The 13,420-nt window shown below is 55.9% G+C and overlaps 2 protein-coding genes across 5 annotated transcripts in view; one reads left to right on the top strand and one right to left on the bottom strand.

Annotated features, from left to right (window-relative positions):
- The window catches only part of GPR108 (G protein-coupled receptor 108), a 6,506-nt gene extending 4,679 nt beyond the window's left edge, over positions 1-1,827 (bottom strand). The window contains exons 1-3 of the mRNA XM_024746031.1: positions 1,683-1,827; positions 856-975; positions 1-47 (exon numbers count right to left, since the gene is read on the bottom strand). Coding sequence (XP_024601799.1) covers positions 1-47; positions 856-975; positions 1,683-1,802 — 287 coding nt within the window. The 5' untranslated portion in view covers positions 1,803-1,827. The remainder of the gene's footprint in view (positions 48-855; positions 976-1,682) is intronic.
- Positions 1,828-3,583: 1,756 nt separating this feature from the next.
- On the top strand, positions 3,584-12,516 carry TRIP10 (thyroid hormone receptor interactor 10). Of its 4 annotated transcripts, XM_024745949.1 has the most exons (15): positions 3,999-4,077; positions 5,247-5,362; positions 5,447-5,503; positions 6,369-6,516; positions 6,593-6,655; positions 6,859-6,963; positions 7,050-7,178; positions 7,791-7,937; positions 8,011-8,205; positions 9,252-9,419; positions 9,683-9,792; positions 11,296-11,428; positions 11,644-11,786; positions 11,866-11,987; positions 12,098-12,375. In XM_024745949.1, exons 1-15 carry the CDS (start codon positions 4,054-4,056, stop codon positions 12,244-12,246), a joined length of 1,809 nt encoding a protein of 602 aa, XP_024601717.1. In that variant the 5' UTR covers positions 3,999-4,053; the 3' UTR covers positions 12,247-12,375. The 4 variants fall into 4 exon arrangements, with proteins under 4 accessions (XP_024601716.1, XP_024601717.1, XP_024601715.1 ...); XM_024745948.1 differs by lacking the exons at positions 3,999-4,077; positions 9,252-9,419 and adding an exon at positions 3,584-3,601 and having other exon boundaries at positions 9,665-9,792; XM_024745947.1 differs by lacking the exon at positions 9,252-9,419 and having other exon boundaries at positions 12,098-12,516.
- Positions 12,517-13,420: the final 904 nt, after the last annotated feature.

Raw genomic sequence — 13,420 nt, 5'->3', positions numbered from 1 at the left:
TAGGAAGGAACACTGCCAGATCGAACACGGGTCAGACTGAACCCCACCTGGCAAAAAGAGATGATGTGAGGGACACCAGCAGGGACCTCCAAGCCACCTCGATCAGTGGCAATAGTAACGTAACCTCGAATTTCCTCAAAGCCTACTAAGCGTGAGGTTCCGTGTTCACTCACTTCACTGACTTTTCCCATCTGCCCCCAGCCCCCCAACCCTCTTCCTTTAACTCCTAACCATCCTTGCCCCTTGACTGGGATGTCACTTCCTCAGGGAGACCTTCGCTGGTCCTCGACCTACCCACCCTGTTTCCCCCCATTTAAAATGCTGATGTAAAAAATAAATTAAATAGAATGTTCATGGCTCCCTGCCTTGGGCTCTGGAAGCCAACACACTTGGATCTACATCCAGGCTCTTGGACTCTGAGTAAGCCACATGCCTCTGAGTCTGTGTAAACACCTGTAAAATTGGGTTTACAGGTGTAATATTTTCACAGCATCCCTGAGAGGTGGCTATGACAGAACAGACTCATGGAAATAGATTTGCATGGTGCCTGGTACCCAGCGGGCATTCGATAAACACTAACTTCTCATTTTGACTGCAGGAACTGGGGCTGTCTTGTTCACTGGTAGGCTCCCCTCCCCCCAGCTCAGTGCCTGGCACGTACTGCATGAGAAATTATTATTTCCAAGTTACAGATGAGGAAACAGAGGCTCAGAGAGATCAAGGGACTTGCCCAAGATCACATGGGTGAGAGGCAGAGCTAGGATGTGAATCCAGAATTGGGGCGGGGGGAGGGGGGCGGAGCTCAGAAACTTGTGCACCTCTCCCTCCTCCAGCAAACTCCTCAAAGCCCCTCACCAATGGGGCTTTCTCATCTGTCTCCTGGAGGCCCAGCCGCAGGAGGCTCAGGTCCACCTCCAGAGAGCCGTTGGTGTAGAAGCCAAAGCTGTTCAGCTGGATGTCTGCTCGCTTCTCCCCCTGCCAGAGACCAAGAAGGCAGAGGCAGCTCAGACTTCCCACCAGCCCAGCCCCAGGGCTCTAGCATGAGGTTCCCCCAAGGGCTTCGGGCCCCTCTGGGTATCTCTATATTTAGGACAGGTCCAAAGGGTGACGGGAGAGGTTGAGAGGGCCAGCTCTGGAGGCCATAACCTTAATCCCAGGTAGGGACAGGGTGGCTCCGGATCCTCTGGCCACTGTTCGGAGAGTCCAGGATTCGAAAGTCTGGGATACCTGGAAGTCTCCCTATTGGGTAAGCATCAGCCGGAGAGCAGAGTTACGCATCTTGGGGTGCCTGGCCCTCACCTCCCGGAAAATGTTTAGATTCCAACTGAGCCCCCAAGATCCCAGTGAGTACCCAGAGGACCCTATTCTAGAACCCCCAGGGACTTCCCTGGGTGGGGTCAAGGGTCCCTAGCGTCCCCAAAGCAATCCCAAGAATTTAGAGGACTCAGAGTCCGCCGTCTCCGGAGATGAACCCCCCCCCCCGGTGGGCGGGGCACGACTACAGCGCGGCGGGCCAGGCAACTCCAACCGGAGGACCGAGGGGGCTCCTCGGACGAGACCACTCCGGACCTGGAAGCGGGGGGCGCCGGACCGCTCCATCCGGACGAAACCACTCCAAGCCAGGGGCTTTTCCGGGCCAAAGCTGCGACCCACACCCCAGACCGCCGCGCGGGGGGACTCACCGTCAGCGTCAGCCGGTGGATGCGCCCAGAGCAACCGCCTAACAGCAGCAGCAGAAGTAGCCGCTTCCCCCACTCCGCGGGGCTCCCGCGGGCGAGCCCCCTCCTCTCGCTCACTGCCATCTCTGAAGCCAACGCCTCCCCTGACACCGCCTCTGACGCCCTTAAGCCCGCCAATCGTCGCACGGTGGGGGCCGACCCTTCAGCTTTTTTCAGCCCACTCAACCAATCAGTAATCGTCTCCTCTCGAGCCCGCACCCTGTACGACACCAAATGGACAGCCCGAGCCCCGAATGGAAGTGCTGATATCGCTTAACCCCGCCTCCAAGCTCACCAATCACTAGAAAGATTGTCCCCGGATGTACTCTGATAAACAGTCCATCCAACCAATTGTGATGCATCTGATATCCGGTCCCCTAAAGGGGAATTCCTCCATCCACTCTTAACTGACAGACCCGTTCAGAACTACATTACCCAGAACGCAGGGGGAGCAAACAGCTCAAGGGGGCGTTCAATAAACTACACTTCCCAGTATCCCTAAGGACGGACGTCCCCTTTCTTACCACGGGGATGTGGCTCCCAGCCAAAGCTCAGGCTTTTGGTAAACACATGCATTTGCTAAAGCCTGTCCTGTTCTCCTAATCTTCCTGATCCACCGAGAGGCCAAAACCTGGCTCCAAGCTAAATCTTGACCCTAGGATGACCCATGATCCCAGGCTGAGTCACCAGCCTTAGGTGGACCCTTCTGTCCTGGAGTGAGGCAACTGGAGGCCCATCCCCAGATCCCAGGCTGGTCTTGAGTCAGGCTGAATCCCGGCCCCAGCCTGAGCCTCCTACCTGCAGCTGAGCCCCCTACCTGCAGCTGAGCCCTGACCTCCGCCGAAACTTAGACTCCCCGACCCCCTACTACCCTCAGCCTATACTGAGCCTTAATCTCTGGCTGAGCTTCCACCTGGACTGACCTCAGATTAGGACTGACCCCTGACCTCAGATTAGGACTGACCTGTGGACCTTAGTTTGAGTCCCAGGCCTTCGACTGGGTGGCTGACCCCTCTGCTAAGCCTCCTATCCCAGTCAGACTCCATCCCAACTGTGGTGCCAATCTGGGATGAATCCCAACTTCATTTAGAGGCTGAGACCCTACTCCCAGGCTGAGCCACCGAGTTCCAGACCCCAGGCTGAATTCCTGATTCGATCTGATCCTCTAACCTCCGGAGCACGTCTACTTTGTAATTTGAAGTTTTCTAACTCAGAAGCCACCAGCAGGTGGGGCCAGGTCCTCGCAGAGCCATCTGTCCCAGTGTGGGCTCCCGGATCGAAGCGATCCTCCTGGGCTCCTCGGTTTTGTGTACTGGGAGCCTGCGGGCTCAGAGCCTAACTTGTCCCCGGGGGCCCGGAGCCCCCAGCCCCAGCAGGGCGACTGTCACCTCTGTAGCCAAAGAGAAAGCACCAAAAGAGGGAGAGGATGAAGGAGGTTGCTGCTAGGATCTCTCCCCTTTCATCCCAGTGCCTCAAAGGGATTAACAACGTGTGAACAGACTTTTATGACAGGGACGACAGACTTCCAAGCCCCAGGGTTCTAGGGGCGTCGGGGGTGGAGTCGGAATCCCAGGTTCGGTGCAGACAATTAAAACTGATTGTGTCTTAATGGATGCAACTGGAAAATGGGCAGGTGCAGGCTCGAACTGGACGCGAGCCGGGGAAAGGCCTGGGCCCGGCGCCCCAAGGACAGCTCGTCCTGTTTCCAGGCGCAGATTTGGGGAAGGAGGCAGGATGCGGTGGGGGCGCTAATGGACCAGGCCTTGGTGGAGGCGCGTCCTGGACAGGATCGAAGTCCTCCCATCCGCCCTGTGGCCGGAGGGACCAGACCATTAGTGGGACGAACGTAGACGTCTGGAGCCGGGCCGGCCCGCCAGAGCGAGGTGACCTCAGGTTCTCCCTGCGATGGGGTGGGGGAAGAACCTCTTGGGTTGGGGTTTGTGTCTTGGCCCTTTAGTGAATGGTTGAAAGGAAAAAGGAAAGGAAAAACAATCCAGGGCGGGTTAGGTGTGGGGAGGACAAGAGGGGTCCTAAGGGATTTGGAAAATGGGTGGGGGTCCTTTAAGGAGTCTGTCCAGTGGCTTCGGGCGGCAACGTTCCTTTAAGGGGGGCGGGGCGTCTGTGGGCCCCGCCTCCTGGGGTGTGCCTCACCTTTAGGGGGCTGCGCCGGAGCTCCGCGCGGGCGGGGGCGTGGCAGAGCCTATGGGGCGTGGCAGAGCCTGGAGTGGGCGGGGCATTAACGGGGCGGGGCCGGGCTCAGAGCCCTGGCTGAGTCTCCCGGCGGCGGGCGGTGGGGACCGGGTGCGGCGGCGGCGTTGGCATCGGCGGGAGCAGCATGGATTGGGGCACCGAACTGTGGGTGAGTCCGATCCGCCCGGCTCCAAGTTCCTCCCTTCCTGGGGTCCAGACCCCCGCTTTGCCCTGCAGTACCCTAGAGGGTCTCTGCGCTTTCCCTTCCACCGACCCCTGGAATCCCCGCTTTCCGCCCTCATTCGGAGTTTCCTAGGGCGTTTCAGGACGCCCGGGAGCGGAGGGCGACCTTGCAGGAGCGGCGTAGGGAAACTGAGGTACGGGGTTCATAGTGAGGAGGGCAAAAGAAGTCCTGGGACCAGGCCGGAACGGCCGGGAGAGGTCACCTATTTTGAGCGCCCTGACTGGGCCGGCGGCTTATCTTACGGCCCCTGGGCCCCTGCCCGCCCTCCGCCTGTCCGACTGGGGCGGGGGAGGGGACCCTCTGGCCACTATCAACCCCACGTGGGACCTGGAAGTACAGACCGCCCTCACGTTGCCTATAATCAACAACCAGGGGCTTGGGACCCTGTAGGGGGAAGGGGGCTGCGAGGTTCGGCCTCAGCCCCCTCCCCCAGCCCGCCCTAGACACTGGGAGGGGCCGCCACCTGACCGCCTCGAACCTGTGCCCTGGAAGTCCCAGAAATTTTCCCCTTTCCTAGCCGGGACCTCTGACCCCTCCTCCTTCTGGGGACGGTGGCACTCCTCGGTTCCTGGGTGTCCCAGGGTAACTAGATCGCCCCCCACACCAATGCTGGGATTTCTTTTGGAGGCGCAGTGGAATCAGTGAGGGAAACTGAGTCACCCTTCGGGGCACCCGGGGAAGCATGGCAACCGGGGAACCTGGTGCCCACCCTCTGGCCATTCAGAGGCCCCCCCAGGCTGCAGGCAACCCTGCGCCTCTGGCCCTGACTTACGCCGGGCCGGCCGGATTTTCTGGAATCTGGGGGGGATTAGGGGAGCCGGGGCAGGGGGAGTGGCCTTGTTCCATTCCACACCTCTCTTGGACGTCGGGAGAGGGGACCCTGTAGTCCAGCTGGGGCCCCGCCCCTGTTCCCTGGCCCTTCCCGGGAAGGGGAGGGGGTTCCCGCGGGTTTCCTGCCTCCCCCCGCGCCGCTCCGGGGCGGGGCCGGGAAACCACGCCTTCTTGGAGCTTGGAGCGTGGAGGCTCCCCTGCCGCTTGGTCGGAGGCTGTGGGGTCCCAAGGTCTTGACCCCGGTCCTCCCAATCCCCCGCTAGGATCAGTTTGAGGTGCTCGAGCGGCACACGCAGTGGGGTCTGGACCTGTTGGACAGATACGTGAAGTTCGTGAAAGAGCGGACGGAGGTGGAGCAGGCTTATGCAAAGCAGCTGCGGTGAGACCCTAGGGTGGCCTCGCCCTGGGGTTAGGGGGAGCGGTTGGAGGGCTGGGGGCTCAGCCTTCCTGCCTCTCTCCGTAGGAGCCTGGTGAAAAAATATATGCCCAAAAGACCTGGCAAAGATGACCCAGAATCCAAGTAAGAATGAAGAGGGGACTGATGCAGGGCTAGATTTGGGAGGGCAGGGGGTATGGGACCCACTTCTTCTCCCTCAAGCTGGGCCACCCAAGCAGACCCCTCACTTCTCACCCAAGTTCCACCTAGAGGTATGAGCTTGGATGCAGAAACCGTATTACCTGTGTTGGAATTCTAAATCCACTACTTTCCAGCCAAACTGCTTCCGCCAGTTGACTCAAGTTCTCCGCCTCTATTTTCCTCGCCTGTTAAATGGGAGAGGCTCCAACAGTTACTAAATGAATGACTCTGGGCAAGTGACTTAAGTTTTATGCCTCTGTTTTCCTCTCCTGTGAATTGGGGATGATGATGATGTCCTTGTAGGGGCTCATGTGAAGATTAAGATAACGTGTTTAAACAATGCCCAGACCATTTCACTTTATTCCAGGTCCCCAGGTCCAGAATCCAAAAAGCTCTAGAAATCAAAAGTTCTTTTGGTCACTTGTTTGGAGGCAACCTCCGACCTGAACTGACTTGATGTTTATTACGTTCATTACGGTCTTGGTTTTTATCCCACTTAGCGTGGACATTAATATTTCTCCTTGCAAAAACACTTATAGTATTTGGTTACAGGATGCTGCCGCTGACACCACTAGGGTGATGCAAAAAGATGGTGTAAGCATGATATCCCCTTTCTAAAACCCCCCAAATTCTGAGAATTGTGAGTTCTTTGTCCCCCCCAAGGGTTGGGGATGCAGACCAGAATATATCATTGCTTCTGGGGTGAATGTCTTGGGGCTCACATTTTCTCATACAGAGGTGGGTCCTGGGGCATGTGGCTCCTGGGGACCCTGACCCTCAGCCCCTGTCCCCCTCCACCGCATCCCAGGTTCAGCCAGCAACAGTCATTTGTGCAGATTCTCCAAGAGGTGAATGATTTTGCGGGCCAGCGGGAGCTGGTGGCCGAGAACCTCAGTGTCCACGTGTGTCTCGAGCTGGCCAAGTACTCACAGGAGATGAAACAGGAGAGAAAGATGGTGGGTGATCCCCTCTCTGGGATTTCCCAAGGGCCCCTGAAACCAGGGTGAGCCTTATCACCCCCTCTTTCCATAGCACTTCCAAGAAGGCCGTCGGGCCCAGCAGCAGCTGGAAAGTGGCTTCAAGCAGCTAGAGAATGTGAGTTTGTGGGTGTGGAGAAGCGTGGCTCTGGCCCCGAGCAGCTGGGTGAGGGTTGCCAATCCACAGAGGTATCCCCTTTGGCCAGGACGCCACCTCTGCTGTGGGTTTCCAGCCCCGACCCCCATTTGCTGCGTGACTTCCCACCAGTCCATGAAACTTTGGTTGGTGGCTCCTTCATCCTGGTTCTGTCCCCAACACAGAGTAAGCGTAAGTTTGAGCGGGACTGCCGGGAGGCTGAGAAGGCAGCTCAGACGGCTGAGCGGCTGGACCAGGATATCAATGCTACCAAGGCTGATGTGGAGAAGGTGCCTGTGGGGTCTGAGACACACTTGGGGGTCAGGGTTGGGCAAGGCTGGAACTGGGCCATGACCCCCACCTCGATATTCCTCAGGCCAAGCAACAGGCCCACCTTCGGAGTCACATGGCAGAAGAAAGCAAAAATGAATATGCAGCCCAACTACAGCGCTTCAACCGAGACCAGGCTCACTTCTATTTTTCCCAGATGCCCCAGATATTTAATGTAAGTGCTCCACACCCCCAGCCCTACCTTGCCCCTGAAACCCCAGAGTTAACCAACTCCTACACATTTGTCAAAACCCTGGCTGTAATGCCCTAATCTCTAAATTGAGAAGGAATTAGAAACAAATAGTCAAAGTGTGCTCCGCTTTTACTCAAGCTGTTCTTTCTGCCAGATTTGTCTTTCTTTCCTTTTGCAACTCCTACTTATTCTTCCAAGCCCCAACTCTAACAACACCTCTGAAAGATCTCAAATTTCCCCTCTTCTGTTTCAGCCTTGTACTCTACTCTCTGTCCCAGCCCTGGGACTGGCAGTATTGGTGCTGGGTCTGCTTTTTCTTGAAATCCCTGGCTTCACCTCCTTTGAGAAGCCTTTCCTGACTCCCTAGGCAAGGGGAGGGGAGATCCTCAAATTCTCCTCTGAAATCTCCCTGGCCTCCTGTTTCTTCCCTGACCACACTGAGCTGGAAGTCTCTGTGTTCGATTCTGTGTTTCCCTGCCAGACTGGGCTTGGGGCTGGGGCCAGTGTGGGTCTCCATCATGCTCGTGTAGTGAATCACTCTGCCACCAGCCCTTCCATCAGCACCCCTGAGACCCCACACCCCTGTCCCTGCAGAAGCTGCAGGACATGGACGAGCGGCGGGCCACCCACCTGGGGGCTGGGTACAGGCTCCTGTCAGAGGCTGAGCTGCAGGTGGTACCCATCATCGCCAAGTGTCTGGAGGGCATGAAGGTGGCCGCGGATGCTGTGGATGCCAAGAATGTGGGTGCCTGGTCCCAGTGGACCACAGGGTCCAGTCTTTCCCCTGACTGCCCCTCACCATCCCCTCCCCCAGGACTCCCAGGTCCTAATCGAGCTGCACAAGTCAGGCTTTGCCCGGCCGGGCGACGTGGAATTTGAAGACTTCAGCCAGCCCATGAACCGCGTGCCCTCGGACAGCAGCCTGGGCACCCCCTCAGATGGACGGCCTGAGCTCCGAGGCCCCGGTCGCAGCCGAGCTAAGCGCTGGCCCTTCAGCAAGAAGAACAAGGTGGGGGCCGGGGCCCTTGGGGTGGAGGGGATGGGTGTGAGTGGAGACAGCAGGGGCCCCCACTGAGTCAGCCCCAGCCGCCGGAACGCTGAGTCCTGGGCAGGAATTTTTCTCTTGGCTGCTGGCCCGGGCTGGAGGGAAGGAAGGCGGCCGGGCAATTGGCCTGGGAGTCCCCTGAGGCTGGGGAGTGGGGGGCAAGGAGGGGGGCCTGTGGCGTCTGTCTGCTGCTTCTCGGGATGCTGGGAGAAGAACTGCTTTGGGTATTCAGGGCTGGGTGAGGGATTGGGACACCAGTGCTAGGGACTCCCCCCTGGGTCTCTCCAATCCTCCGGTGCATCTCTGGGCGCCCCACCCTCAGGCTGGATTTTTCGGGATTTTTAGCTTTCAATGTCAGGCACACACCTGGACACCCTTGGCTTCTTAGATCTTTGACAATCCCCTTGTCCCTAGTTTATACCTTTTGACTCCTGTTTTATACTTTGGATCCCTCTTGGTGTATACTTTGATACCCTTCTTCAGTTTATACGTACCGTCCCCCAGCTTAAACCCCAGCTGTAACCCTTTTGGTATTTCATGCCTTTGACCCTTCTCTCAGTTTGCCCTTGACGTCTATGGCCCCATATTTGTCTGAGACCTTGATTCCTGCATGCTTCTCCCTCCACCTTCTAGACTGTGAGCCCAGAAAGCTGGGGAGGGGGACAAGAAACATGGGCCTCCCTGTACCCCCAGTCTCCATTCTAGAAACTGGACATAGGATGCAAGGGAGGTGGAGGGTGGGGGAGGGGTCTGGCCTTCTGGCTCACAATCTAATTAATGCCCTCCTGCCACCTCCCAGATTTTTGTGTTGCTCTCTGCATGCATTTTCTGTGTGTGTGATTGTACATCTTGAGTTGTGGTTTTCTTACTTTTTTTTTTCTTTTCTTTTCTCCATTTGGTTTTTTTCCCCTCTTTCTTTATTGCATCCATTGTCCTTCCGTTCATCCGTCCTTGTTCTCTACGTCCTCCTGCCCCTCCTGACCCATGTCCTCCCTGGCCCCTGCTGGTAGCCGCGCCCTCCACCCCTCTCCCCCCTGGGGGGCCCCCTGCCCTCGGCATTACCTAATGGACCCCCGTCCCCCCGCTCCGGCCTCGACCCCTTGGCCATACTGAGTGAGATCAGTAAGTCAGTCAAACCGCGGCTAGCATCCTTCCGCAGCCTTCGAGGCAGCCGTGGGGTAAGTGAGGCCTCCGGGGGAGGAGGAGTGGGCGGCCCCAGCCTGCCCAGCGGCCGGGTGGCGGGACCCTGGGCTCGCTTCCTGCCGCCGGCTGGGCCCCCTCCTTCCATGGCCCCACCTGGACCTGCTTTGCTCTGTGCATGGCCTTGCCCCCCAAGAACCTTGGGTGGGGAGGAAGGTGGACTTGGTGTGTCTCAGTCATGTCTTAGACCCTGGAAGCTCAGACTCTGTGTTCCCGAGCTCAGCCTTCTTCCACCTTGCAGACAGTGGTGACTGAGGATTTCAGCCACTTGCCCCCGGAGCAGCAGAGAAAGCGGCTGCAGCAGCAGCTGGAAGAACGGAACCGTGAACTACAGAAGGAGATCGACCAGAGGTAAGGTGAGGGGGTGGGCAGGTAAGGAACAAGGTGAAATAATAAATGAATTACATTGAAATGATACTCGAAGATCTCCTCCCCAACAAACTCCAGGCCCTGATGGGTTTCTAGGTGATTCCTACCACACTTAAAAGAAACGCTGACTTCCCATCTTACATAAGTCATTCCAACAAACAGAAGAAGAGCGAAAGCTGCCAGCTCATTTAGGAGGCTGGTGGAATCTCAATTCCAAAATTGGGTTAGCAAGAATTCAAGAAGATAAAATTATGGACTTATTTAATTAACTTATGATCTTAGATTGCAAAATCCTCGCCAAGCAAGTCCAATGGTGTATTTAAAAAAAAAAATTATGCGGTGGTGGTGATTGCTCAGCTACATGAATGGATTTAATGCCACTGAACCATACACTTAAAAATAGCTCAAATGGGAAATTTTATATTATGTATATTTTACTGCAGTTAAAAAAAAAGACCACAAAAAAATCATGATCATTCGGGTGTTATCCCAGTAATGCAAAGATGGTTCAATATCAAAACATCTATCAGTCTCACTTACTTCATTAATTGGCTAAAAGAAAAAGAAGCATATGGTTATTCACTTAATAACTCAAAACACTTAACGTAATAACGATAAAGAAACCCGCCAGATTAAAAAAAGAAAATCTTTACTCACTCTTTCCAAGCAACAAGATTCTCTTCCCAGTCCTCTTACATAATAAGAATGACGTTTGCCACTTGTGGACAGACAGCCAAATGATGTTTTGCCGTTTGCACAGAACTTCTTGTACAAAAACGGCTTTTATTGGTGTAAAGTTCCATTCGAGAACTCTGTCATTCCTGAGTTTTTATCATGGGGGGATTATGGGTGCGTGCTCTGGAGTCCAGGCGGACTGGCCTTGAATTCTAGTTGTTTCCGGTTTCCTCATCTGTAATATGCATCAGGTACTAGGACTGGAAAGAAGTTGAACCCAGGTTTGACATAGTCCAGAGGACCATGCTTATAACCATTACATGGAGGAAGTAGGGACAGGGGGCTAGTGATAGTAATACTTAGCGTTTAGAGAGTGTTACTGTATGCCAGGCACCATTCTAAACCCCTCACATGCATCATTAGAATTCCCGTTTTCCTGAGAGATTGTGAGTAGAGGTAGGACCCTGACTGTCCTGTTTAGTGCTATATTTCTAATGCCTAGGACAGGTTCCTGGTATGTAGTATGCACTCAGTATATATCTGAGTACATAAAGGCACTGTTCTCGTCTTCGCGACAACTCCCAGGAGATATATAGACATAGCTATATAGGTCCCATTATTCTCTTTTTCAGACGAGCATACTGAGACACAGTTTCAGTAACTTAACCCAAACTCACATAACTAAGAAATGCCCACCCTGGGATTTGAACCCAAGCTATGAAGCACTGGCTGAGCTCCCTGAAGCAAAGCCCACATTTTTTGTTTGTTAAATCACATGGGATTCTTTCTCCTCCGTCTGTCTCACCCTAGGGAGGCCTTGAAGAAAATGAAGGATGTATATGAGAAGACACCCCAGATGGGGGACCCGGCCAGCTTGGAACCCCAGATCACAGAAACCCTGAACAACATCGAACGTCTGAAATTGGAAGTACAGAAGTATGAGGTCAGGGAAGACCCTGGGGAGGGGCGGGGCCGGCAGGCCTGGCTGAGTCACTTCTTGGGGGAGGGGGGGGGACAGGGAGGTATTGGGGGGGCTGCTTCAGCTGTTTCTCATCACTGCCTTGGGTGTGCATGGGTGATCTCAGGAAACCTCCAGGCCAGAGTGGGCTGACCCCAGAGCCTGGCCATGGAGCTGACTGTGCGGTCCCCTCCTCTCAGGCTTGGCTGGCAGAAGCCGAGAGCCGGGTCCTGAGCAACCGGGGGGACACCCTGGGCCGGCACACTCGGCCTCCAGACCCCCCAGCCAGCGCCCCACCAGACGGCAGCAGCAACAGCAACAACGGATCACAGGATAAGGAGAGGTGAGCAGGGAGGCCGGTGTGGGTCTGTCCCCGGACCCCGGGTGAACCTGTCTCCACCTGCTTTGCCTTCTCCCACCAGCTCTGAAGAGCCCCCCTCCGAGGACGGTCAGGATGCTCCCATCTACACGGAGTTCGACGAGGATTTTGAGGAGGAGCCTGCATCCCCCATAGGTCACTGTGTGGCCATCTACCATTTTGAAGGTAAGGACAGCCTGGGTGGCGCATCGGTGGCTTTGGGGGCGGTGTTTGGGGCGGGGTTCTGTTGAGATCCGCCTCCAGCAGACCTGAGCCCACCGCCGCCCCCATGACAGGGTCCAGCGAGGGCACCATCTCCATGGCCGAGGGCGAGGACCTCAGTCTCATGGAAGAAGATAAAGGCGACGGCTGGACCCGAGTCAGGCGGAAACAGGGAGGTGAGGGCTACGTGCCCACCTCCTACCTCCGTGTCACACTCAACTGAACCCTGCCAGAGGCAGGAAGAGGGGGGGCTGTTGGCTGCTGCTTCTGGGCCACGGGGGGTGCCCCAGGACCTACGCACTTTATTTCTTCCCCCGTGGCTTCAGCTGAGACCTGTGTAACCTGCTGCCCCCAGCCCCACCCCCCCACTCCTCACCCCACATGGACCCGCTGTGCCTTCTACCATCGATGTACATACTCATGTTTCGAATCTTTTCTTCCTGCCGCTCGGCTGGGGCCGTTTTGTTTTATATAAAAAAATGATGGAAAGCTCCTGTAGTCTGTGCCTTATTAGGAGATTTGGATACCGGGGTTGGATATTCAAATACCACCCTCCTTAAGGGCCACACAGGGAACGAGGAAGGGGAAGCGAACTTGGGGACACCATAGACAAACCCTGCCCCTTCTTAGGAGTTGGGTGCTTGTCTCTGACTCTAGTAGGGAGGAGGGTGCCAGACATCACCCCTTTGGTGTTCACTGCAGCTCACCAAGGACAGGTAGCACCTGTTGAGCACCTACTGTATGCCAGGCATTCTTCACCTATGAACTCATTCAAACGTTGAGCTTTCATCCCCACCATAACCCCTAGAAAGTACACAGCCCCACTTTTACGTTGAAGGCCAGCACAGAGAAGTCAAGTGATCTAGTAGAAGTCACACAGCTTTTTTTTTTTTTTTTTTTTTGCGGTATGTGGGCCTCTCACTGTTGTGGCCTCTCCCGTTGCGGAGCACAGGCTCCGGACGCGCAGGCTCAACGGCCATGGCTCACGGGCCTAGCCGCTCCGCGGCATGTGGGATCTTCCCGGACCAGGGCACGAACCCGTGTCCCCTGCATCGGCAGGCGGACTCTCAACCACTGCACCACCAGGGAAGCCCAGTCACACAGCTTTTAAAACATATTTGAACTCAGGCCTCTTACAGATCTGCAAGTTCTCTTTAACATTAAAAGCCACACGTTCACCCTTTGTGGGATATGCGAGGGGGCATGTGGGAGAGGGCGTCCAGAGCCTCCAGACATCTGGGTCTTCTAGTGTGGGGAGGAGGCTGCCCTCCGCCAGGATCAGTGTGCCTTTTTAGGGCACAGGGTGGGTTCTTGCAAACCAGGTCCCCTCCTGTGAGGCAGGGCGCAGGTCCCCACTGCATTTGGCTGTGTGAGGAAGCTTGGGCGGCTTCCTTGGT

This window comes from Neophocaena asiaeorientalis, unplaced genomic scaffold (assembly GCF_003031525.2).
Source record: "Neophocaena asiaeorientalis asiaeorientalis breed wild unplaced genomic scaffold, Neophocaena_asiaeorientalis_V1.1 scaffold357, whole genome shotgun sequence".
In the NCBI taxonomy this organism is placed as follows: Eukaryota; Metazoa; Chordata; class Mammalia; order Artiodactyla; family Phocoenidae; genus Neophocaena; species Neophocaena asiaeorientalis.
Note: the sequence above shows the minus strand (reverse complement) of the source record. Positions and strands in the feature narration are given on the sequence as shown.

What these genes read in the sequence shown, in the direction of transcription:
- TRIP10 (XM_024745949.1), top strand. Translation starts at nt 4,054, where the DNA reads ATGGATTGGGGCACCGAACTGTGG. An exon ending in CCTTCAGCAAGAAGAACAAG is followed by an intron (nt 8,206 to 9,251) that starts GTGGGGGCCGGG and finishes CCCTGCTGGTAG; the next exon opens with CCGCGCCCTCCACCCCTCTC. An exon ending in GGCCATCTACCATTTTGAAG is followed by an intron (nt 11,988 to 12,097) that starts GTAAGGACAGCC and finishes CCCCCATGACAG; the next exon opens with GGTCCAGCGAGGGCACCATC.